Here is a 26,244-nt window from a genome sequence, read left to right on the forward strand (position 1 = left end):
ATGCTGAAAAATTGGCAAGCATTTTGAAAAATAATTTTGGACAATCAATTCTAGTATGTTTTTTGTGTAACAAATATTTGGCTCTTGGGTCGTCTCACCAACAAACCCCTATCCTTTGTAATTTAAAGAGGAAGAAGAACCCCAGTTCTAAATTATTCTGCGATACAGCTCTCACTTCCCGTCATACCTTATGATTACTTTTTCTACAAATACTACCTAGTTTCCTTCTCAGTTCCTTTCAGAAGATAAGTCACAGCATTAACCACTAAGTCCTACTACTGTGGACAGCCGGTAAACATATGTCCCTTTTTAAGAAATTGAAATGTTTTTTTTTTGCCAACCTTGGGTATTCTGAGAGAGTGTATGAGTTATAAAGTGGTCCCAGGACTCTTAATCTCTAATCCTGAAAACAGATGTGCCTAATTGGAAACGTACTAATAATCCCAGTGATTTTACAGGTTATTATTTTGCTTAAAGTCTTAGGTATTTAAAACTTTAATATTTGCATTTTTAATATTTGTAGGTTTGAGGATTTCATGTTTGAAATGCAGTAGTGTAGGAGGTATCCCAGGGACATACTCTTAAAATTGCGAACAAGAAGGGGAAAGGCGTATCCTTTGGTGATTCACTTCTTTTATACCACTACTCTAAAGTACTCTGTGGTGTAACATGAAAAACAGGCTCAGTGGAGACACTGCTACATCCTATGTAAAGGCAAGATTTGTTGTCTGCTATATAAGCGAAAGGCTGTTCCTAAAGCACAACATGATCGTTATTTTTTCACACCTTTGCAGAAGGTGCTTAGCTGTAGGCTCTTCGCCAGTATCGCTGCACTAGGCTTGTTGATCTTCTCGGTTAGATACACTGCATGTAAAACAGGTCTGACAAGTTGTATCAGATAAGCATCATGTTGTCATCCAGTTCAATCTTTCTTCCTGTCAGAGGATCAATGTGAGTAGGCTAATAAAGGTGTCAGTTATTCATGCTGGAGGATGATAAAATACTGAAGTGTAAATATCATTAATTTTTAGCATTTTTCTGTCCAGCTGCACGGAACAGTAATTCCCTTCATTACCTCTCTCTGACCCTTCAAGAGACAGCTGGTGATTTTAGCGAGTCGATGATCTCATTAAACTTACTGGTTTTTTTCTTCCTTTAGATTCAGCTTTCAAAAATTGGACCACCTTTTATCATCAAGAGCCAACCTGTTTCTAAACCAGATCCTCGAGTTTCCCCAAGTACATCGGTCAGCAGTGGGAGAAACACTGGGGCTAGAACTCTTGCAGATATCAAAGCAAGAGCTCAGCAAGCAAGAGCCCAAAGAGAAGCTGCAGCTGCAGCAGCCGTGGCAGCAGCTGCGAGCATAGTCTCTGGAGCAATGGGGACCCCATGCGAAGGTGGGAAGACAAGAACACTGGCACACATCAAGGAGCAAACAAAGGCCAAGCTATTTGCAAAGCATCAAGCTAGAGCTCATTTACTCCAGACTAATAAAGAATCAAAGTCACAGTTCTGCTCAAAGGAAAGTACCTCATCTCTGGAGATACCAGCTTCTACTGACACAAAAATTGAAGGTTCTACCGGTGTCATTATAGTTAATCCTAACTGCAGGTCCCCTAGCAACAAGTCTGCTCATCACCGTGAGACTACAACTTTATTGCAGCAGTCACTTAACACAGCTACATTACCAGAAACTGCTACTGAGATGTCTGTGCACAGCTCTGATGAAAATATACCTATGCCACAATTGTGTGAGAAAATTATTTCATCTACCTCTACTGAAAGTAACAGTGTGCCAGTGCTTTATAATAAAAGTTCAGTCTCTGTGTCTGTTTGCAGCACTGCTATGTCTGGAGCAATTAAAGAACTTTCTTTTGCAAGTTCTGTTGATAAATCCTCTGTTTTAATGTCTGTTGACAGTGCAAACACAGCAGTATCAGTTCGTAATATAAATATGCTGAAAACCATCCAAGGGTCTGATACTCCATGCATAACCATTGGACAAAAAGGTACTGATAACAGTAACGTACCCGTCTCCATAGACAATACGGTCTTATCAAATGCCATCGATGACAAAAGGTTGCCGATACCAAGTAGCAATGCGAGTAACGCAGTCTCCAGTCATTATGCCACTGTGCCAGCTTCATCTATTGCAAATAATTTGCCAAATCATCTCTCTGGTAGTTCTGTACTGATTCCTCCAGTGGGGGCTACCAACAGATTTTCCTCTGATAAGATAGCCATAACTGGGTGTAACGAGCAAAGCACTCTCTCCATTCACACTACCGTTAGGTCAGCTTTAAGTTGCAGTGAGGCCCTTGCAGTAGCAGATTCTGCTGCAAGGCCACCCATTTCAATGTTTACCGGTAACATGGTGACAATAAGCTCTTACGATAATGCTACTAAATTAAATGCTGATCTCTTAGAAAAAAGCCCTGGAGCACGAAACCGAATGGATCTCTCTGGTAAATCTCAGCCAGTGAGCTTTACACAAACTGCCATGAATAGGTCTATACCTTGCAAAGTCATTGTTGACCACACTACAAATCTGAATTCCAGTCTGTCACTTTCTTCTTCTATTGAAAATGCAGACAACAGCATTGACCTGCAGAGCAGACCTGTAAGGACAGAAGCTGCCTTACAAAGTATAGCCTGTCCTCAGGTGTCTGTCATAAGCAGGCCTGAAGTGGTCTCTAATGAAAGCCTTGAGAACAGTTCCAGCTTTATCACCGTTACAGCAAAGCAAGACAGCAAGAACTTGCAGGCAGGTTGTTCAAGTCTTCGAGAAGTGCCTCTTGCTCCTCAAGATAAATTAATTGAGGTGGTTACTCCCAGCCAAGGTTTTGCTGAGCAATTAAGAGGTCCTTCAGCATTTAAAAATGAAGCAGATGCTGCCTGTGCCAATCAGTATAACACTAACAATAGAATTTGTTGGCATGATGAAGAGGCAATGAGTACAGACCAGCCAGCGGTCAGCCATCTTAACTCTGGTAAGCATAAGGAATATGCAGAGCAAAACTGCTTTAAAAATGTCAAAACGGAACCTTCCAGTTACACACAAATGTCAGAACTGCAATCCAGGAGCCTTTTGACGAGCATTGCTGTTCCTGTTAAATCGGAAACTAATGAGCCTGACAAGTGCTTCAGGATGGACACCGAGGATTTTACAGGACCTGAAATGCCTGCCCAGACTGCAGAAATAGCCACAAGTGCACAGCCGCCGCAGACCTCCAAGACATCCATCGCGGACTCCATGGAAGACTCCCTGTCCCTGACAACAGAAACCCTAAAGAGAGTTACCAGTGCCAGCGGCTCTAGCTGTCGCTTGTCATCAGTGGAGGCCAACAATCCTTTAGTGACACAGTTGCTGCAAGGCAATCTGCCTTTAGAGAAAGTGCTGCCGCAGCCCAGATCAGGAGCCAAACTAGAAATTAACAGGCTTCCCTTGCCTTTGCAAACTACCTCAGTATGTAAAACAGCAGTGTCCGAGAGAAATATTGTTGAACATCCTTCCAACTCTCCTAATCCAGATGGTAAAGGATTTGCAGCAGGCAGCATAGCCCCGCTACAAATCAGAAAGCGTGAAAACCATCCGAAAAAGAGGATGGCCAGGACTGTAGGGGAACATGCTCAAATTAAATGTGAGCCTGGGAAGGTGTCAATGGACACAGATGTTAAAGTGGCTCCTTGTGTAATTAGTTCCAGCATGAACCAGCTAGGGCATGGTCAGCCATTTAAGCAGGAGTGGCTGAACAAACATGCCATTCAGAGCCGAATTGCTCACAGCCCTGAGATCAAGCAGCAGAAGAGGCCGTTGCCTTCCTGCAGTTTCCAGCAGAGCTTATTTCACATTGATAAAAATGGCAGCTTTCATGCAGAAGCTAGTACCTCACACAGACAGCATTTTTACCAAATGTCCATGGCTGCAAGAGGCCCCATTCCTACAGCAGCTTTGTTGCAAACTGCTTCAAAAGGCCCACCTGGCTGCAACGCGTTTGCTTTTAGCAGACACCTGGAACAGAAGGGCTTGGGAGATGTGAATATTTCTACAGCAGCTCACCAGCTGAGGCTAGGAAGTGTGTTTTCCCCTAATATTCAGATTAAGGAAGGTGATGACATTGCCAGTGCCTCTCAAACTCTGCAGAGTAAAATGTTAGTGCATCCCCCTCCTCCCCCTCCGCCCTTGCCACCTCCTCCCCCTCCTCACCCAAATGCAGAAGTCCCCTCTGATCAAAAACAACCGACAGTTACTATGGAAACCACTAAAAGACTTAGTTGGCCTCAGCCAGCAAGCATCTGTAGCAATATAAAATCTGAACCTGTTTCTTTCGAGGAAGGTTTAAGCAGCAGCTGCGAACTGGGCATGAAACAAGCTTCCTATGATCAGAACGAAGTGAAAGAACAGTTAAAAGCGTTTGCATTAAAAAATGCAGATTTCTCTTCGTATTTACTTTCTGAGCCACAGAAGCCTTTTACCCAACTTGCTGCTCAGAAAATACAGATGCAGCACCCACAGCAGCAGCAGCAGCAGCTCTGTGGAAATTATCCGACAATACACTTCGGTAGCACAAGCTTCAAAAGGGCAGCATCTGCAATTGAGAAATCGATTGGGATTTTAGGAAGTGGCTCAAACGCTGCCACAGGCCTGTCTAACCAGAACGCGCAGATCCCGGTTCAGAAATTTGCTGACAGTAGCAATGCCGATGAGCTGGAACTGAAATGCTCTTGCAGGCTGAAAGCCATGATCGTGTGCAAAGGCTGCGGAGCCTTCTGTCATGATGACTGCATAGGGCCTTCCAAACTGTGTGTAGCTTGTCTGGTTGTACGGTAGGAACTGAATCAAAGAAGCAGTATCCCTTATCAGCGTGGGAAAGTGGGACAAAGGAATGGAGAAATTGGAACAGTTTAGGCCACTAATGGTTTGCAATTAGTTGATTGATTTTTTTTTAACTGTTTTTTTTTTCCTTCCACATGGTGCTTTCAGAATTTAATTATTCCTGCCTGAGTGCCATTTTCTGGGAAGAAGAGGAAACCTGTAGAAGTAGTTTAAAAAAAAAAAAAGAGCCTTATTACTGAAGCTTCTATGAGCTCTCTTGCTGTGCTAAAGAAAAAAAAAAAGGCATTAATGCATGTCATCCGTAGCTTCTATTTATTTGCACAAAGTGCAGCACATTTTTTCTCCACTTTTTGATAGTTGATACAAGCTGCAGGTTAAAGATCAGTGGAAGAATAACTCTGCAAGAAGTGGAGTAACTATGCAGAATGAATAACACACTGAATAGCGACTGTTTTGAGTGGGGTGGTGGCAAAGTGCGGGGTATCAGCCGTTGTAGCTTCTAAGTCGATTTGCAGTTTTTCTGCTCATCGGGTTGTTTTCTTCAATTGACTTTCACTATCTAGAGCTAAAATATAGTCACTTCACCTAGAAAAAAAAGAAAAAAAAAGAGGAATTTAGATTGTTAGAGGACTTTGCTTACATGCCTGCCAGGGACTATGGAACTCAAACCTTAGTCATCATCTCTACTTGTTGATTCCTTGACAAAAATTTGTATATGCAATGGGTTAGCGGGACCAACACTGGAATCATTGGCTTCAGTAGAGGCTGGAGAAAGTACCTTCTCTACTGGGGATTAGAAACCTGTTTTCTCTTCCCATTTCTCACTCAAATATTCTTTATTTGTATTTATCTCTCTAATCTGTCCACTTGGTTTGTCAGTCCCAAATATATATATGTATCTATATATATATATATATAGGGTCAGACTTATGTAATAGGTTCTGGATGTTTTAGCATTTCCGTGGCCTAAAAATGATGTGTTCTTATGATGAATGAATAAGGAAAGATTCTAGTTGCTATTGGTGGAATATTAGATTATCAGTTATTTTTCCTCTTATGTGAGTTACTCTATTTAAATAACATCTCAGAGTTTTACCATTTAAAGTAATTCTTAGAATTACTTAAAACAGTTTTTTTCTCAGAGGAATTCAGACCTGTTACTCTACCTTTTAGAAATTTGGATGCAAAAAAGGCATTTTTAAAAGGGATACTGCATCTTTAAAGTAACCTTCAGTATTTATCCAGTACTGTATTTACATTTAGGACTATAGCTGCATTCCAGATGCGCTAGCCACTGTAACAGCAGAGAAGAAAAACAATAATTTTGGGGCCCTATTCACCTAAAAGGAAAATATTATAAAGGGATAGAGCACATGCAGTTGCTGGGGAGATGAAAATACCTTGGGTTTTTTTACTCCCACTTCAAGAACACAAAATGTGAAGTGCAAGTCATCCATCTGCCAATATGTGGTTGGGTCTGCCCAAATGTCAGCATCAGAGAGAAATGTTATTTTTACCATTACAGTAGAACCTCACTAATCCAAAGACCTTACAGTCTGCTCAAGAAAACGGATTTTCCTTTCACAATTTTCAGAGAGCGATGTAGTAAGAATGTGTGAGATGTAATACTGCTTGGATTTCATGATGGATTTACTGTTGCATTCTGAAATATTAATGTGAATGATAGAACTCCATTTAGGAAATAAGAAATATACTACATTTTACACTATACTTTTTTAATATGATCTTCCTTTGCATACTTATTCATAAGCTGTAACTGGTCTCTCTGACATGGGTGCATATTAGTGAGGTTCTACTGCATGGAGGAACCACATTTATTTTCTTGTGGGACCATTTTCACAAACACAATAAATGCCATTTATTGTCTTAAAAGTAAGCTGGAATATCTACAACATACATTCCTGTCATAGGAAGCTCTATGGTGCACCTTGATGTTCTCATTTATTGTAATTAGCAACATATCAATATTATTTTTGACACTGTGTCGTACAAAGGCCATTTATAATTACACTAACGAATTTGTTGCTGATACAATAATATATTTTTTCTATACAAAAGTGCTCCTTAATATGACATGTGAGTTAAGAAACGGCTTCTCAGCACTTCCAGGTCTTCTGGTAGGAAAATAAGCCAGCCAAGCAAAAACCTAAAAGTAACCACATGAAAATTAGTATCCAGTGCTATGCCAGCTGCTGGCAAAACAGTCACTGGGAAAATACTCATGAGTAAGCATGAGTGTAGTCAGTTAATGCATATCAAATTAATATTTGAGGAGCCTTTGTATCGGAATTTTATTGCATTGTATTTATACTTGGTAGAGGTAGGATACTTCTGTTTAAAATAAAGAGAACAACCAGTCTTAGATGTCTAATAACCTATGTTTATATAAGCCTGCTGGGAATCCTTATTTCTAGCTCAGGTTTTCCTGTCTACAGCACATAAGTCAATATATGTTTGTATTTGCATCTTTAAATACTTCTCGTATTGACTGACATGATACAGAAATAAATTCCAGCCACAAAATAGTTTTACTTTGTTCAACGGATAAGAGTCTGACTAATGTGGTAGGTAACTCATTCATGTCATATTGTCATTTTTGTATCAGGATTGCAACTTGCATGTGTGAGGTCATGATAAAATGTTATTTAAAATGGCATTAGACTGGATGGTGCTATGTGGTGTTACACAGCCGACCAAACTCTTCCATAGTGCAGTTCCACTCCATTCATTCTTGAGTCACTGGAGTTGCACCAGGAATAAATTCCCAATTAGTTAGCAACAATCGTGAAGTGTTGTTACAGATTATAGTTTTAGGGTATTAAAATACTCAAAAGCAACTGCAGTGATATAGGAGCCTGACTGAATCCTAGTGTGACAGAAAACGTTACTTGGATTCTGGTATCATACAAATGCTTGGGGAAGAGTGACCCTTGGTCTTCATTAAGAACACAACCACATTTAGAGGTTAATTTCGAATGCCTTCTTTTTTTGTTTAATCATCCAGGTTTCAGGCCCACTGTCATTGTGTTTTCTAATGACCATGCAGTTTGCACCGTTGGGTGTTAATAGTTTATGCACTGAAAAGTGGTGAAAGAATTGCTTAAGAACACACTGCTCTATGTTTGCGTGTACGTACATATGTGTCCCAATGTCCAGCATGTATAATTTACCATTTTTTTTTTAAATCTTCAAAATTGTTCCCCCAGTCCTACCCCCTGGAGCAGCACTTTTGGGTGAGAGGGAGAAACGCTCTTTTTTTCTTTCCTCCCTCTTTATTGTTTTAATTGCATACCTGTGAGATATGCAGATAATGTTAGGGCATTTGCAGTGTGTGTGTTTGTGTGTTCCTGTTCTGAAATAATTTTCCAAGCAGAAATCCCCTTTGAAATAATGTTTAAAAAAATAATTAAGAAATGGTGAACTGGATGCTCCCTGTTTATATTTTATTGATCTGCTGAGGTCTAGTACATGAAGTAGCGTTTAAAAGACAAAAATCAAGGTTGAGCCATAAAGCAAAAGGTATATTCTCTGTACTATAGACTTTCTTCTTGAGGGTGGTGCATGTTGTCAGGGTAAGCTACAGAACGTGCAGATGGTTTTTCAGGGCCCTGCAGTTCCTTGCACAGTTTTTAAGCTGGTGCATATGGTGCTTTATAATGCAATTTCTGAAGTAAAATTACCTTATGCTGCACCCCCTTCCCCTTATAAACACACGCACAATTTCAGAATCGTTATTGTAGCCTCTGGTTTAGCAGTTTCTCCAAGGTGTGGTGAAGTACCAGGATGAACACTCAAGATGAGCTGAGAAGTGTCACCAAAAGGGATCATTTTAGCTGACACACGTGGACGGCCCTGCTCTGAACACTGAATGACTTCTGCAGTCTCCTGGCAGCAGCCCAGCGGTTCGTCTCCTGTGGCTCTGCAGAACTCTGCAAGGGAAGCAACAAAATATTCAGTGAATTTATCATGGACCTGTGTAGCTAAATGTTTCTGAAGCTATGAAATCCTGTTGTCTTCGGTCATCATGCTTTGTCACTGTAAAACCAATGGAAAAAAAAAAAAAGCATTTTTTAGTCTAATTTAAGGAGCTGCTTCTTTTATAGCACATAATATTTCGCTTTGTACTATATTTGATAGTTAAAGAATAATTTAGTCCGTAGAATAACTTTGTTGTATTTGTACTGTTCATGAATGTTACAAGAAAAGTGCTTTACTTTGTTGCCATAATTCTCTTGTATTGCTGTAAAATATTTTTTCTGCTTTACGGAAACTTAACTCGATTCACATTTTCAGTACAGGGGTTTTTGTGTGTATGTATTTTTTTTTTGTCAGTATTCTGAATGTTTACATCTGTTCGACATTAGCCATTCTATGCCTTTATAGGGCAGTATTACTCCTGCAGTATAACAGCAATGTGAAATCTGCTCATACCTAACATGCATGAGAAATACAAATTTATTGGGGAGATCCCTAACGTGCATAGATATTTTTTCTATCCACATTCAGTGAAGTAAATACCCTCCTTCAGTCCTCTACCAAAGAAAATATTACTCCCACAGGACAAGCTCGGAAAGTGGTTCTCTGAATCTTCAGAAGGGGGCGTAGTTGGTTTCAGCGGGATTGCTACAGTTGAATGCTGTTATGCTTCGCTTTGTTACCCCACCAGACGTGACTGGGTGAAACAAGCATTTTAGCAATTTTTTTGTTTCAAGACAGTCTTTTGTTTAGAATTCAGGGATCATGCTTTCTTTAATGGTGCTGTTTGTTTTATTTTTTTTTAAAGAAATCAAAGTTTTGTTGCCTACAGAAATGACCATTCACAAAACCATAAATTAAATCATTTGTTTTCATAAGTTCTCTCTTTTCCCTTTCCTTTTCCCCTTCCCTATCCCTTGAAAATAACACTTTGGGCTTCAATATTAAAATATTCTGAAAAGAAATAAAGAGGTAAAATAATATTTGTCATTTGTTTATTTATTTTTTGTTCAGTGCCTTAGGCAGGAGATCCTGCTTGTGCGCATCCATTGTATGTACAGGTTGGTGAAATAGAAACATGAGAGAAAAATCGGTCCTTTGTAAAGGATTTTTAAATGATGATGATGTAAGACATAGTCTGAATGACTTCTGATGTAACTCAAGTATTAATCATCTTATACTAGTAAAATAAAACTAGGTGTTGTATATTAAGTTGTCGTAAGTAGAATAGTTTGTGGATGAAAGTGATTATGTTGCTTTGGGTAGTTAATGCCGGGTGTATTTTAGTACTTTGCCTCCGTCTGCAACCCTGTCCTGAATGACAGCTCCGCATCCAGGCATACATCTCCATCATTTCTCATCCCCACAGCAGAAGAAATTAAATGTCCATAGTATATGAAAGGCTACCAGTCCAAGTTGTGTTCCTCAAACCAGTTATCGTCTGAAGTCTGGAAGACCTTCCTGAAATGGAAATTCAGTAGCCATCATATGAAAAATAAATTTTAAAAAAGTTTTCAGCATTTTACCCTGCAAAGAGAGCTTTTAGGGTGAAAGCGTTAAGAGGGTGGGCAACAAATAGCTTTTTCATAGACCTGCTCTGAAATACCAGAACAGCGCTTCTTGAACACCATCTTTTGCCCAGCCTCCTGTCATCTGTGGTACCATCTGAGGGTCTTGTTAGCAGTGAATGGCAGCCCCTTCTGCCAAAATCTGGCCAAATCCAGAAAGAAGACTATGCCACCCTATGTAGTTGATAATCCAATGACCTTTTTTTCATATCCAATACCCACCTGGCAAACTCCCTCAGCTATTACTATCATGCAGATTATTTAACTTGTTAAGTTCTGCTTAGATATTTGTCTTTGCATGGGGCTGTACAAAATGAGGGACTAGCTCTGCTTCTGACAGCAATGGCTATTCAAGCTAATTTCACAATTTTCCATCTACGCAATGAAATGCAAATCAATTTCTTAAACCTGTGCTAGCTAAATATTCACTTTTGTCCTTTTTCCTTTTTTCTTTTTAAAACCTGTAAAATATTTCTGCACATTTTTGTTCGATCTTAAAAAATAAACATTTGGCTTTTCTGTGGTGGTGTGCTAAGGACCTTGTAAGTATTAGTAAGTTAGGCCTTGTCACTTCCCTTAGGCCTGTGTGCTCTCCTGAGGCCAGCCCAGCCTTAGGCTGGAGGTTCAGCCGGCAGATGGCATCAGGAGAAAACACACTGCTGTGGTCTTGCACTCTTCGGCTTTCCTGTCCCTCAGCAAAAGCACAGAGCACGGAGGAAACCAACCATGAATGCACAAGCTTTCTGGGCTTGCCTTTCTTCAGTGTGGAGCTTTACTTGCAGTGAAAGCAAGCCCTCCTTCCCCCCCAGTCCTGGAACTTGGCTTTCAATAGAAATCTTGCCCTGAAGCTCACATCACCCTTTCCTGTGCTTGGCAACTTCGGCAGCCTTTGAAAGCACTGTCTGAGCTGTGCAGTCTGTGGAAGTGAAGTACTGAGACACTGGAAAAAATTATTCCCCAGGCCAGAGCCAGGGCATTTTTATTTCTTTTTCTTGCCGTTTCCTTTGCCTCTCATGAATGAAGAGAGACAGCAACACAGATCTTTGTATCGAGGCGCTTCACAAATAAATACGAAGGTATTATCACTCCTTGGTGTGCACAGGGTGTGCTGTTATCAAGCCTGGCCTTTCTGGGGTGACATGGCTTGCAGTTGAAGGAGCACCAAACAGCAACACCTTTGAACAGCACCACCTTGGAGACAGTTTTACATGATAAGGAAGGTAAACAGAGTCACAGGCACTGGTACCTGCTGGTACCTGCTTGTGGAGACAGAGTAACTTATTAGTACAGCTGTTTTTTTATGGAAACTGAGCTAGACACAGAAAGCAACACTTCTTGAGCTAATTCAGACACCTGGACACTGGTACTCTACAAATACGTAGCAGGGACTGATGACAGGAGTTTATTATAGCTCAGTTAAATGACAGCCATTTACTTTTAAGTACTGCAAGTTCATGCTCCCAGCCTAGGAAGTGCCTATTCACCCACCAGCAGTGATAAAGTCAACAGTTGTTTCGCATATCCATGGGGAAAAAATTCCAGGATTGTACTTTTTGGAAGCTAATGACACCCTGGATAAATGTGAATTTCTGTGTACAGGTCACCTTTCTAAAGCCCTTCTGTTCTGTGTTCTTTGTCCTGGTGTCATAGAGCTTAGTTCAGCCTTCAGAGTCTTATCTCCATGTCTTTCCAACAAAAAGCTGAGAGCTTTCTTCCAGTATGTCTGAGCATCCTTATGCGTGTACCACCAGTGCAGAGGACAGGTTAAAATCCCACACAGAAAAAATACATCTGAAAATAAGCTGAATATACTGGACAATTGATTTCTATTAATAAGAAATCTTGCTATGTTGAGTAAATAACTGACTGTTGATATTAATATAAAGGAGGAGATACTTTTTTTTTCTTTTTTTTTTTTTTTAATATTGGGCCCTGTTGTAAAGGCCTTGCTGTCTTATTTGCTTCTGATTCTTCCCCAACTGCTCAGATCCATCTTGCAAATCACTTTTTTATGCTCCCTGATTGGCAACTCTCAGCCCAACATCCATTGTGCAGAATCTTTGTTACCAATGTGTGCATTCCTCACTTTTAAAGGAGCATATCTGGGCGATGGTGGAGAGACTTGTACACAGTGCCTCACCCTCCTTCACTTATTTACTTATGCATTGTGCAGCATGGTATGGAGTCTTTGAGTAAAATAATAAAATTAGCTGTGAAAATGCAATAATCCTAACATATTTCCTTTTATTTCCTTTAGGTTATTGAGTGGAAAAGTCTAAGCCTCAGATTTTTTAATGAGTGTGAGCAGGAGCTGACCCATAGCAGCCAGAATAGACCATACTCCTGGGTTCTGTCCGGAAGTGAGCATTTACAGTTCAACAAGTCCAAATAAATGTCCTCAGATAGGAAAATTGTGGCCAATGCAGATAGTCTGTCAAGGAGAATAAGCATGGATAAGGAGAGAGTCAGCATAAGACTAGTGAAAAAGAAGTTTAGTTATGCTTTTGGAACAAGTGATCCTGCCAATTCTTTTAAAATTTCAGCATCTGTATAGGATTGTGAATATTAAGAACACCTTTCATAGCTCTAAATTGGGAGAGAAATTTAAGTATTTATTAAGGAAAAATAGATCCACAGCTAGCTGATGATATAACATTACAAACTTGATGGCTAGGTTCTTAAAAATAGCTGTTTTGATGGTGTTTTACAATATTTCCGGTTAGGAAATTAAAAAGTTCCTGTATGCTCAGCATTTTGCAAATTAAGGGTCTTTGTTTTTGTTTCCTAAAATAGGAATTTCGGGGCCTTACTTTAGTTTCCTGTGTCTAAAAGTCTTTGCTTGCATTGCCAGGCAAGTCTAATTTATGTTCTTCGCTGTGTAAAACAGTTTAAAAAGTAATCTAGAAACACATTCAGTGTCACCTATTTCAGTGAAGTATGTCATGCTACCTGGAACAGAAGTAATCTGAGTAGGGAAAGTATGAATTTGTCTTTTCAGTTCCTTTAAAATCCAATGAAAGGGCAGTGAAAATAGCCGTGTGATTCAAGGGACTTCGCAGAGTATTACTGGGCTGGAGGTACAGACCTTCTCCATTCTGCATCTTCTAAATTTTCAGAGAAATAATATCAAGCTCTTTATGGTGTCTGTGTGACAGTAAAGAGGAATGATGTGTACACTAGTGCTAGTGGTACCTGAATATTTAATAAAAAAGGATTTATAGAGACTTAGGCAGAAAATTAAATAATGCTTTGAAGGAATAGAAAGAAATATGTGTGAGGTGTCAGTCACAAGGGGTTCTCTCTGGCATCTGATGATTGTGATATGGTTAAAAAAAAAATATTATATTTAAGGACTACCGAAGAATCACAGAATCACAGAATCACAGAATGTTAGGGATTGGAAGGGACCTCGAAAGATCATCTAGTCCAATCCCCCTGCCGGGGCAGGATTGCCTAGACCATATCACACAGGAACGCGTCCAGGCGGGTTTTGAATGTCTCCAGAGAAGGAGACTCCACAACCTCTCTGGGCAGCCTGTTCCAGTGTTCAGTCACCCTCACTGTAAAGAAGTTTTTCCTCAAATTTAAGTGGAACCTCCTGTGTTGCAGCTTGCACCCATTGCCCCTTGTCCTGTCAAGGGATGTCACTGAGAAGAGCCTGGCTCCATCCTCATGACACTTGCCCTTTACATATTTATAAACATTAATGAGGTCACCCCTCAGTCTCCTCTTCTCTAAGCTAAAGAGACCCAGCTCCCTCAGCCTTTCCTCATAAGAGAGATGTTCCACTCCCTTAATCATCTTCGTGGCTCTGCGCTGGACTCTCTCTAGCAGTTCCCTGTCCTTCTTGAACTGAGGGGCCCAGAACTGGACACAATACTCCAGATGCAGCCTCACCAGGGCAGAGTAGAGGGGGAGGAGAACCTCTCTCGACCTACTAACCACACCCCTTCAAATACACCCCAGGATGCCATTGGCCTTCTTGGCCACAAGGGCACATTGCTGGCTCATGGTCATCCTGCTGTCCACTAGGACCCCCAGGTCCCTTTCCCCTACACTGGTCTCCAACAGGTCTGCCCCCAACTTGTACTGGTACATGGGATTGTTCTTGCCCAGATGCAGGACTCTACACTTGCCCTTGTTACATTTCATTAAATTTCTCCCCGCCCAACTCTCCAGCCTGTCCAGATCTCTCTGAATGGCTGTGCAGCCTTCCGGCGCGTCAGCCACTCCTCCCAGTTTTGTGTCATCAGCGAACTTGCTGACAGTGCACTCTAATCCCTCACCCAAGTCATTAATGAATATATTGAATAGAACTGGTCCCAGTACCGACCCTTGCGGGACTCCGCTAGACACAGACCTCCAACTGGACTCTGTCCCACTGACCACTACTCTCTGGCTTCTTTCCTTCAGCCAGTTCACAATCCACCTCACTACCCGATCATCCAGACCACACTTCCCCAGTTTAGCTGCGAGGATGCTGTGGGAGACCGTGTCAAACGCTTTACTGAAATCGAGATAGAAGAAGATAGAAGAAGAGTAAAGCATTACGAAAGTGGGCTATGAAGTATGCTTAAATCAGGATTAAATATTAGGGTACTTCTGGTGCTGTAAAAAGAATATTATTAATATATCATAGAATCTGAAAAACAGGATGGCCAAAAATCTGAAGGCCAACTTGTCCCTGCTGTCCCACAGCAAGCTCAAACCACTGCTGAGGGTGCTGTGCCTCACCCACTCTGCAGGGCCTCCGGTCACGGAGACAGTCTGTTTCAGTGCTTCACTGTTCTTACAATCAGGGAGCTTATCCTAATGTTTAACCCAAATCTTCCTTGCTGCTGTTTGAGCCCGTTCAGTCTTATCTATGCTTCACAGACACTGAAAATGACTTTTTCCTTTCCTCTTTCCAGCAGTCTATTAGATAGGTAGGCTGTTAATTTGTCTCTCTTGGGTTTCCATTGTTTAAACTAAACAATCCTAATATTCAGCCTTTCTTTACAGGTCATGTTTTCCAACCTCTTATCATTTTCATTGATCTTCTGTGGACTCTCTCCAGTCAGTCAAATCCTTTTTGCTGTTCAGTTCCCAAGAGTGAATACATTGTCTCAGCTGAGACTGAGCAGAGAGGTGGTGTTGTTTTGCATGCCTTATGGGCTACAGTTGTGCTCCTGTGTCCAAGAACAGTGTTTGGTTTGTCCATGGCCTGTTTGAGCTGGGTTCAGGCTGATCCCAGTAACCCCTGCATCCTTCCCAGTAAAACTTCTAGCTGCTTCTTCCCCTGTCTGTATTTAAACACTAAGTGTAGAATATTCTATTTATCCGTGCTTGATGCTATCATAAGCTTTTAAATCATAACCTGAGCTTGTTAAGATCATCTTAAATTCCAATCTTATCCACCAACAAGCTGACAGTATTTCCCAGGTAGGTATTGTCTGCAAATTCAGAAAACAGGGCCACAGTATCACAAGATTATTCCTGTTGGAAGGGCCCTTAGTAGGTCATCAAGCCCAGCCTCCCACTCAGAACTCCCTGTCCTATCACCCAGCTCACTAACTAAAATGCTAGAAGGAACTGGAACCATGCCAGAACTGACTTTGCTAGGGTTGCCACTATGACTGTGTGAGAATGGTTTTCCACCCACTTTTGACTGAGTAACAGTTTTGTCTAGACCATATTTTTCTGGTTTACTTATGAAAATGTCATGGAAGTAGTGCTAAAAGCTTTACTGAAATTGAGATGTGACATCTACTGCTCCTCAGTCCACAGTGCCTGTTACTTTGACATGGAAGGAAGTTAGACTGGGTTGACTCAGCTTCTTCTTGACAAATTCATGTTGACTCTTCCTGGTTTACTTTTTATCTCTGAGGGTGCTTATAAACCATTCACTTGTGTAGCATTTTTCCAGAGAGTGAAATAAAGCTGACGATACTAATTCCCTCCACTTCTCCTTTTCCCTCTTTTGAAATGTAGGCGGTTGTTATGTTTATCCTTCCCCATTCTTCCTTGCATTACCCATTTTCATGATTTCTGGAAGATGACTCCTGATGGCCCTGTGACTGAATCAGCCACCTCTTCAAGTGCTTTCCAGTGATGTCCATTATGCCCACATCATTTTAAAATATACAGCTCATACAAGTGCTCTCTAACCTGTTCAAAGCTGAGATGGTACCCTCTTGTCTCTGGTACCAGTTGTGTTAATTATCTGATTATAGTAGACATTTTTAGGGATGGCTTTCCCTCTCCATTAAGTAGCTGGACAACTGACTACCTTGGTGTTCCTCTTACTGCTGATGTATTTCAGGAGTGACTTTTTTGCTGTTTTTAATGTCCTTTGCTGGTTAAACCTAATTTTGTGCTTGGGATTTCACCCTTACATGCTTGCACTATAGGTTGCTGCCTTCTGTGTACTAACTTTCCTCAAGGAAAGAAGTGCTCATGAAGAGAAACTGTTATTAAAATCTGTTCTCTGGCTTCTCCCTTGACTTGCTTCTTCAAAACTTTGGTTGAAGTGAAAAAGAAACACAAGAAAACTCTCTGGAAAATCCCAGTCCAGATTAAAATATGCAGTCCAGATTAAAATACCTATCAACCATTATTAAGAAGTTCTAAAAATTAAAAGATCAAATGGATTTCAAGATCTTCAAGATCAATAGTATACAATATACAAGAGATGAACTATGACATTAAGATCATAAGGACACATTATGAAGAAAACAGTACTTCAACACAGCATGCTTTTATCAAGCTACAGCTAGTCCTGAAACAAAAAGAGGGCTATATATTGAATATCAGAGAATTAGCTGAAAAATTAACTATAGTATCCAATGAAGTAATTAATAATGAGCATAATGTCTCTATAGTTTAAAAATGGAGAATCTAATAAGTAAATCCATTTTATGCCCTTTACAAAATATACATTTCAAAGAATCACTTCACCTATGAATCATAAACAGTGAATTAGCATTAGCTTAACTTTGTTACCTTGCTGCACATTTTACAGAATTTAGTATTTTTTCCCTTTTTTTTCTGTGGCTATACAGCTTGTAGTTATTTCCCCCAGTGTTAGAAAGCGTAAATGGGTACCGGTTCACAGTTATAGTATTTTAGGTCAATTTTATGTTTGTTTTATCTACATAAAGATCTATGTCACTTGTCAAGGAACAAGAAACTATTTCCTTTAATATTAATATATGGTTTTGGGCCACCTTGTGCAGAAGTATTACAAGGGCGTGAAGTAAAAACTCTTGTTTGGGGGACAGTCATATTCAAAGCACGTACACAGAAAAAGAAAGAAACCCACTGGCATTATTTATGTTTTGATTTTTTTTTCCTTAGAATAGATTGAGATTTGTTTGGAACTAGCATGCATGTGCAGAAGGACCCCAAATTTGAAGATCTAACCAAAGTGCAGCAAAACCCACACTGCAGCTGCGGCTATCAGCCCGGTGCAGGAATGCCCCCTGTCACTTCGCCAAGAAGCAGCTGTTGCGGAAAATAAATAAATTCTCTATCATTCTACCAAGCACGACAGGTCTCAGCTTTGGCAGATGCAGGAGTGTAAAAGAAATAAATGCTAATCAGACATTTAGAAAAGTAAACACTCCTTGTTTGTGCCTCAAAAATAATCCTTCTGCTGGTGGATACAAAATGTTATTAAAGAGTGTGGGGTTTATACACATGGATTTTCTTATATTGAAGAACAATGGCATAGAGAGGAAGATTTACTATTGCTTAAATGATAGGGGTTTATTAATAATATACTTGGGTTTACATAATAAACTTTTCTTGTATTTTTAAATAATTATTATTTGGTTGTCTACCTGTTTACACCCTCAAAGTTATTAACATACTTTATACTCATCCTCCCACTGACAAGTGCATGAGTTCCCAGTGTTCACACTGAAGTAACTGGGAATGCAGATGCATTACACAGCACAAGCACATGAACTGTCCCAAAGTACATGGGTGCTACTAATCCCCATTACTTCTTAATTACATATGCATTTGGGTATTTTATGCATATAAGTTACATCCTAGTTACAGAGCATATCTGCCAAAGTCCTCTTTTTCTGCTGAAAAGTATTACCCTAGTAGATAGGAGGACCTTGCCCAAAATTTCTTGCTGTCCAGCAGGTCATACTGGCTCTATCTAAGCTACTGAATTACCTGTGCCTGGGAATGCATGTGTGCTCTCAGGCCAATTGGCAGAGGCACCCTCGGGACTTTCCTGGAATGGTACTTCTTGGCGCAGGCTAGAACCTCAGCAGAGGATATTCCTACAGTGTATTAGTAGGCATGGTCATGTTTAAATGATGGCAAAGGTCCTGGACACTTCTTAATTTACAATCATAGATGCAGCCAAATTGTCCGTCAAGACATATAAGATTTATTTCCTGTATGTGAGTTGCATAGGTGATGTGTGAAGGCACAAGCATACAAGGAGTTTGAGATGCATCACTTTTACGAGCATATCTCAATCATTAGTAAATTTGATGGATCCTGGGCATATCAGACTCACTCTGTTTGCACTGTAGACACGCTTTTAGCCTGGAAAATCTCAGACAGTAATATGGTAACCCTAAGAGTGGGGCTGAATCTGTGCAAGGGATTTTTTTAGACTTTTGATCTGAAGGATGTACACTTCCTTTTAACATTTGCTACTGTGCTTTGTTGAAAAGCTGTAAGTGTAAGATTAACATAGTTACAGATTTTATTCATGATCTCCTTATTGTTGTGTTTCCCAGCAGTTTTTCTCATTCAGCAGCTTAGCACATTTATTTTCTCAAGAGGGAAATACAGATGTGGCTTGCTTATACTGTTGGCCTCAGCATTACACATCTATCCCCTGAACTTTCTCCCAGTATCATTTGGTTCTTCTCTCTAAACATGCCATGTTAGTCAACTGTACTTCTGAAAGCCAGAATTTACTTCACAGGAAGGCAGAAAGAAAAATGGAGAGATCTAATAGAGAAAACAATTTCTTTCTCCAGTATTTATGAAACATTTTGAAATTTTCATTGTCTTCTGCAAAATCTCAATATTGGATTTTTCCCCAGGTAAGAACAATCATAGTGTAAACACTTTTTCATTATTTCTCCTCTGCCTCACAAATGTAACCTTTCTCCAGTTCCTCTTCTAATCCTCTGATTGTGTATCTCCTCCATGTCTACTCTCCTTCTCATTTTACTGCTCTGACTTGTCCAGTGGTGCTATGTCTCCTGCATCTGCTGCCTTTGCTCTAATTCTTTTGGTTCCTTGGTGTTTAGTTGCTCAACACTTGTTGGCTGACAACATTTTGAGGGAACCAGGGGGTGTTTGACAAGTCCTCATTTCTCAGTGCTGTTCATTTCACAATGGAGACCCATTTTGATGTGTTTAAGATGAAGGGTGATTCTTTTATACATATAAATCATACATACAATAAAACTTGCTCTAAAGTAACAAAAAGGCACAGAACTTTAAGACTTCATCAGTTTAACTTAAAATTCCTTTAGCCACGTAGCTGTAATTGCTAATAAATCTAAATCTGCCTCTCCTGAAACAGTGCTGAATGGGGCAAGCATCCTCAATAATTTCTTCCTCTTTTTGATGCCTTATCATTGCTTTGGGAGAGGTGACTGGACTCAAGGAAGTTATTTAAGTGGAGGTGCAGATATATAAAGCAACCTTTTGTTTGGCTAATCACCTGTTTTTCTCTAGTCCATGCTAAGGAATCTAACTTTGGCTTCTCAAGTCTATTAAGACATATGGAATTAGGATTTCAGGATAAAAATAACTTCTTGAAATCAGAAGTTACCCTGATGGAGTTCTGACTTTGTCAAGAAATATCCAAAAGGTGAGAGGTGTTCTATTAGACTAATAGATTTTATGCATTCTTTTTCATGATCTTAATGATCTATACGTACTTAATATAGCTAGTTTAATAGGAAAAAAGTGGACAGGTTATTCTGGGAAGAAAATGCTAATTCTTTACATTTTGTTTGAAATATTTGTCTGGCTACATTTCCCCATTATTTAACTTTAAATGCATATTGCACTTTTATATGTAACTAACGCTATTTTTTATTTAGCCTTTCTGAGAATCATATTGAACTTTAAAAAAATATAACTTGATTTTCAAGAAACTATGGTTTCACCACTGTTTGTGTACCTACGCTATCTATATTTTCTCCACGAATACTGAGTAACAGCATATAAAATTAACACAGCAAATATTGGTCCAAGGTGAAATTCTCAAGCACAAAGGCGAGTTAAAATTGTATTAGCCTTCCATGTTTAATCACCAAATTTAATAGACTGAGTTTAACAAATTAGTGTATATTTTGTTGGCAATAGACCATCCTGTTTAGATTTAAATTGGAATAGAGATTTTATTACCTCTTTCTTTGGCTTTTGTGCATCTGCTATTAAAACACACCAATTCTGATGTCCGTAACTAATGAATAACATTGAAAAATTGGTAAGAAATTGCTAAATAACTGTAGAATGATTTAAAAACTAGAAAATCTGAAGATAAAATATTCTGAAGGTTCATAGTATCTAAATACTGAAGTGACTTGAACATGGATTATTAATAGCTCACTCTATTTGTTGAAAGTGTAACAAAATCTGTTGGTTGGAAGCTAAACTGAGCAATTTAAAATATACATTTTTAACAATGAAAGGAAACTGATAAACAGAAAAGAGGTCTTGAAGTGTCAAGAGTTGTGGCGAATTCTCCATCGTCCATTGTAAATTTATAAGTCTAGCTTGACAGGTCATTTCACTAGATCTTCCCATTTCAACAACTACAACTGAAAAGACACAGGTGGCACAGGCAAAACAGTCTCAACTTGGGAAACTTTTACTTGATTTTATTTACTATCAGTTAACACCATCTTCTGATTTAGGTATTGGAGGGGGGACATAAAAGAGAAAACAAACACCTAAGTAACTCGCTTTCCTTCCTCTTTCCCAGGCTCATCTTAAGGCAAACATCTCTGCTTTTCTCTTATTAGTGTCATCTTGCCTTGTTTTTGCTGTGGATTACACTCAGTCCCTCCTTATTAATTCCGTGATCCCACGAGCTGGTCTTGTGCCTAATGGTTTCTTTCTGCTGCTCCTTGCTCTTTTTCCTCTGCTCCAGTGAGAGTCACCCATGGCCATGGTCCCTCAGGGGTGTCCCTGCCCTGGCATGAGTCACCCCGAGCTGCAGGCCCTTGAGGTTGTCCCCACTCTGACATGGATCACCTCTATGCCCCAAAATGTCTCCTTTCCTGTGGCTTCTCCTTGCATATGCCCAAGAGCATCTTCCCATGTGTCCCTTGCCCTTTGCGGCTGCTGCTCTTTCTGAAATACATTTGAGCAGAGGCACCATGTGCTCCTTCAACGCTGAAGTTGTGGCAGGCAATAGATTGCTCACACCAGTTTCAGAGCTGGCTGGACGTAGCTGTTACCTGCTCAGCGCAACCCATGACCTTCTCCCATGCAGCCCCCAGCTACCCAAATGCTGCCAGTTATGCTCGGTACAACAGGTATTAGATTAGCTTTTATTTTCCATATGTCAGTAGCTCAGGACCACAGGATTTGTAAAGCAAACTGTTGTTCTACCTGTGCTTAAAACAAGGCAGAGCAGATGCCATTTTCAGGGTTCCCAAACAGCCCATGTTATATGACTTATTCTGCCAAATGCTTCGTGGTACCACAGAATAAAAAGTCCTGTTTGGAAGCACCATGTTCTTCTGAACTTATGAGAATTATTTTCAGCTACTTTGTCAGCCTGTTCTATAAGGACAAGAAAGCATATCCCATTATGTTGAAAAAAAAAAGGGTGTAAAAATGTGTATTTTCTCTGAAACTAAAGGCAACCTTTCCATTTGACTTCAGTCGTTCCCTATTTGGCCTGACCTCAGTAATTCAGAAACAATTTGCTCAGTCTTTAAATCTTCACTGTTAAGTCACCTGCTTAAAAAAAGGTCCCATTTCAGCAATTATGCCAGTATATAACTATAAACAGATGTATTTAAGTTGATCCTTTTTTATCAGAAAGGGCCTTCTAAATGCCTAGATATAAAGAAGAAGTTACATTCTCTGAGTTTCTGAAAGAAGCTCATTTTTGAAACTCAAATGTTGCTACCCTTTTGCAATGAACACTCCTGTCAAGTACCATTAGGTTTCAAGATTTGGCCTTGAAGCATATCTTTTATTGGATGTTAACAAACAGAACAATGAGAGCACTCTGAATACGGGAGAATGAAACCTACCAGTGACATTTGTTACCGATGATGTGGGGACCTGATAGATGATTTAATTTGAGAGTGCAAACGCAATTCCTGACCCACATGTCACTACACAGAAGGTTTATGTAATTATCATTAGTGTGTTGTTATTTATCCATGTGTAGATCCTACTGACTTTTTATTACTCGCTGCTAATGTTGTTGTTAAAAATGCATGCCAATTAACATCATTTTAAAAGGAGACATGGAAAAAGATCTAATTTTGCTTTAAATTTCAATTATTTCTTTGATTTATTTTTCTTTCTTTTCAGCATTTGCAAACTAATAGTCTGGGTAGACAGTGGATAGGAAAATAGTAGCCAAGTCCAGTAATTGTCTTACACCTATAGGTAAAGGCGGCAAGCTTCTCATTTTGTGCTAGGCAAATCATGTGCTGTCACCATTCTTCGGCCAGTCAGTTCTTTTTATTTCAAAAAACACCCAAACCCTAGCACAGATGGCATATCTTGTTGCAGCATTACAGTTTCAGGCCCTTCATGAATCACTTGAGTAGGTAAAACAGCATCTGTCAATTTTATTTTATTGGATTTATTGAAACCAGGAAATTAGTAGCATGTAAGTATGTATTAATCTCTACTTGGCACGTTATTGCAGTGCTCAGTTATCCAAGATGGCAAATTCAGATGTGTTTACTAAAACCTTTAGGTATACTTTTTTTCCTGCTTCACTTGACTGCGAAGGCTTAATGATCACAATTTTATGAGCCTCCATTTCCTACGATGATAAAAGCTTTGACATTTCTTTATAGAGCAGCTCTCAGAGCCTTATATAGAGCACAGGTTTCATGTAAGCTTCAAGATGGAAGTGGGAGGTGGGGCGTGATCTTAGCAGGGAGCTGGCTACCACCAATTTTAGCACTAGAAAATACTCGCTCTACCCAGGAGAAACCCATTCCCTGGAACTGCTGTCATCTCTCCTGTTCTGCCAGGAGGGCTCAGTCCCAAGGGGCTCCGAGATGTCGGAGAGAGTTAAGGACCAAATGTCAGAAATGTTGAAAAGAACCCATGGCTGGTGAGTGGGTCCCTCAGGTGAGACAGTAGGTTGCTTAAGTCTAAGTTTCTTGCTAAAGGACCATATCTATACGCAGCTCTTTCAGTAATGCTGTTCACTTGCACTTAACATGTATAGCACATTTTGTAATGTCATCTTCTACTTTTCTGCCTTCATTTTTGAGCAGATAGGTAATCAGACCAAGCAAGGTTGCAGGTTTTTTTTTCCAAAACTCACCCTCCTGATTCATTAACAAGAATATAAATTAAAATCAAAAGTAAACATTTTGATACTCTTTTCTTTCTTTGATTCATTTGATTATTTGTATACTTACAAACAATCATTTTGTAGTGACTTTGCGATTATTGATTTGAAAAGGTAAAACAGTGAACTCTTCTAATGCTGAGATGTGCACCTTGTAAAAGGTACTCTCTCAGATCCAGCAAACAGCGTTACACCAAAATCTCATCTTTTACCTGGCCAGTTAGATCTTGTAAAAGCTGTATCTGATATTGCCATGTCATGAAATGCCAGTCATGTTACAACTCTGTTGTTCCATTTCTCTGGCAGCTAAACCACATTGTTTCTTGTAAATGAAGAGAGACTTGGAAGTTGGATCTTACATTCATAAACTCTTCAGTCTTTGGTCTTTTATTTCTTTTAAGGGTCTGTTCCAGCAGTTCCATCTGAAGAACCTTCCAGCATTTCCATTTTCTTTCCTGTTTCAATAATGAAGCTGTCCCAGAGCTGAAGCCATAGCAATCTCTGCATGGATGGAAGGGAGCAGATCCTGAAACGTAACCTCAGCCATATGGAGCAGAAGTGAAACACAATATTGATGGAGGTCACTTGAGCAATGGGGGAAAGAAAATGCTGCCCCAGTGAATAGTTTTTGTTTGTTTGTATGCATGCTAAGCTCTTGAATGACTTTATAGGGAAGATTTGTCATGTATTTCAGTGAAAAAAGACAGGCAGTGTTGGAAATTGGCTTTTACAAATGTCACTGGAAAAGGAACATTCTGCTCATTAAGTGGATTCATAACAAGTTTCTCCTCTAAGTGGAAGCTCCTGTACTGTTCTGTTTTCCTGCTTTATCCCTTTCTCTCTCTTATTTGTTTAGTTTTGTTTTGTTTTGTTTTTTAATATGTATTCTGCTGGCAGGACTTAATAGCAGATCAAGTAATGTTTACTAGCACTAGACCCATCACGTTTGCTGAAGAACAGTGACATTAGCCAAAGGTGTATAATATACTGTAGTACACTATCTGATACTAAAAGTTATAGTTCTTTTGGTAGCAGCACACTCAGGGCTTTGCATCATTATTCTCCTCTGTATGAGGAAGGCTAAGGCAAAGATGTTGATGAGATGGAAAATGCTCCATTACTGCAGTAGCAGAATACCAAAAGATGTTAGTCTGTGGCTGGTGCGTTGACACTGAGGTGTTCAGGGGAAAAGGGAGCCTGTCCTCCAGCTGGGATTTAAAGGCAGGATGCTGAGAAGCTGAATCAGGAGAGAGGACTGAAATAAGGTGAGAACTGTCAAAGGTTCAACCATTTTTAACGTTCTTTTTATATTATTTCTGAAAATGGGGACCGAATGACTCCAAAAAATCATATTGATTACAATTTAATTGGGCATATTTGTCTTGGAATGCAAAGCATTTATCAGAAGTGGAACAATGATACATATATATTGTGATCCATCAAATGCTAATTATAACTGTGGTAGCTTCCTATTGCAGAAGTCAAATACTAGAAAAAACTCTGTAGCTTGTATGAAATATATTCACTGATAGAGAAGTCTGGGAGTTTTAGTGGCTCATCTTGTGCTTTGTTTTAATTCACAGCTTTAAATAAAGATCAGATACAGCAGCTTCATAAGAGAGCTCTATGGGAGTAGGTTTATGTGTTAATTTACGAAATTACCCATGAATAATTTAGAACAAACATTAGATTTAGAGAAGTGGAGCTTATTTTATAATAATAAAATTAAGAATTAAGAAATAGGTAAGTTTATTTCTTGAATCAGCAAAGCAATTTTCATCTGATGGATTAGTCCTATTTAATCAGAACAGTGAGCAGCTGGATAAATCCTAGTTAGAAGAATATTAGGTCATTTGTTAGCCCCTCAGCCAATTACATCTGCAGCTGCTCTATGGTATCTTTTTCTTCTCATCATTGAGCTTCATTTTTTTTTCCTTGAAAACACTAGATGATGAGCCCTCAATAGATAAAAAATGTAGGGCACAGAGATCTTACAGCATCAGGGTGCTGGTGGATAAAATATGGTCCCACTCATCACCAGCGGAGAGTGTCAGTGAAACTTGTCCATGGAACTGGAGAGCTGCAGGACCAGGGCCTAGTTCTGACTTGACAAGAAGACAGTCAAAGGGCCTTTTTCTTTTGTGTTGTTTTGGGTTTTTTTTAAACAAACTTAGTTCTTTGATTTTTGGACTTTTTCATTCAGGCTGTCATTATAATGGTAACGGAGATATTTTTTGATTGTGCTGAGGACTTTGGTTTTGGGTTTTTTATGGGCTTTTCTTTGTTAAAAAGCAAGCAAATCCAGGTGAGAA

At 39.6% G+C, this 26,244-nt stretch overlaps 1 protein-coding gene across 1 annotated transcript in view; it reads left to right on the forward strand.

The window, feature by feature from the left end:
- ASXL3 (ASXL transcriptional regulator 3) overlaps positions 1–4,831 on the forward strand; it is a 135,569-nt gene extending 130,738 nt beyond the window's left edge. The window contains exon 12 of the mRNA XM_068396971.1: positions 1,160–4,831. Within this exon, the coding sequence (XP_068253072.1) occupies positions 1,160–4,831 (3,672 nt within the window). The remainder of the gene's footprint in view (positions 1–1,159) is intronic.
- Positions 4,832–26,244: the final 21,413 nt, after the last annotated feature.

The sequence above is a fragment of the Nyctibius grandis genome, chromosome 3 (assembly GCF_013368605.1).
Source record: "Nyctibius grandis isolate bNycGra1 chromosome 3, bNycGra1.pri, whole genome shotgun sequence".
Lineage (NCBI taxonomy): Eukaryota > Metazoa > Chordata > Aves > Nyctibiiformes > Nyctibiidae > Nyctibius > Nyctibius grandis.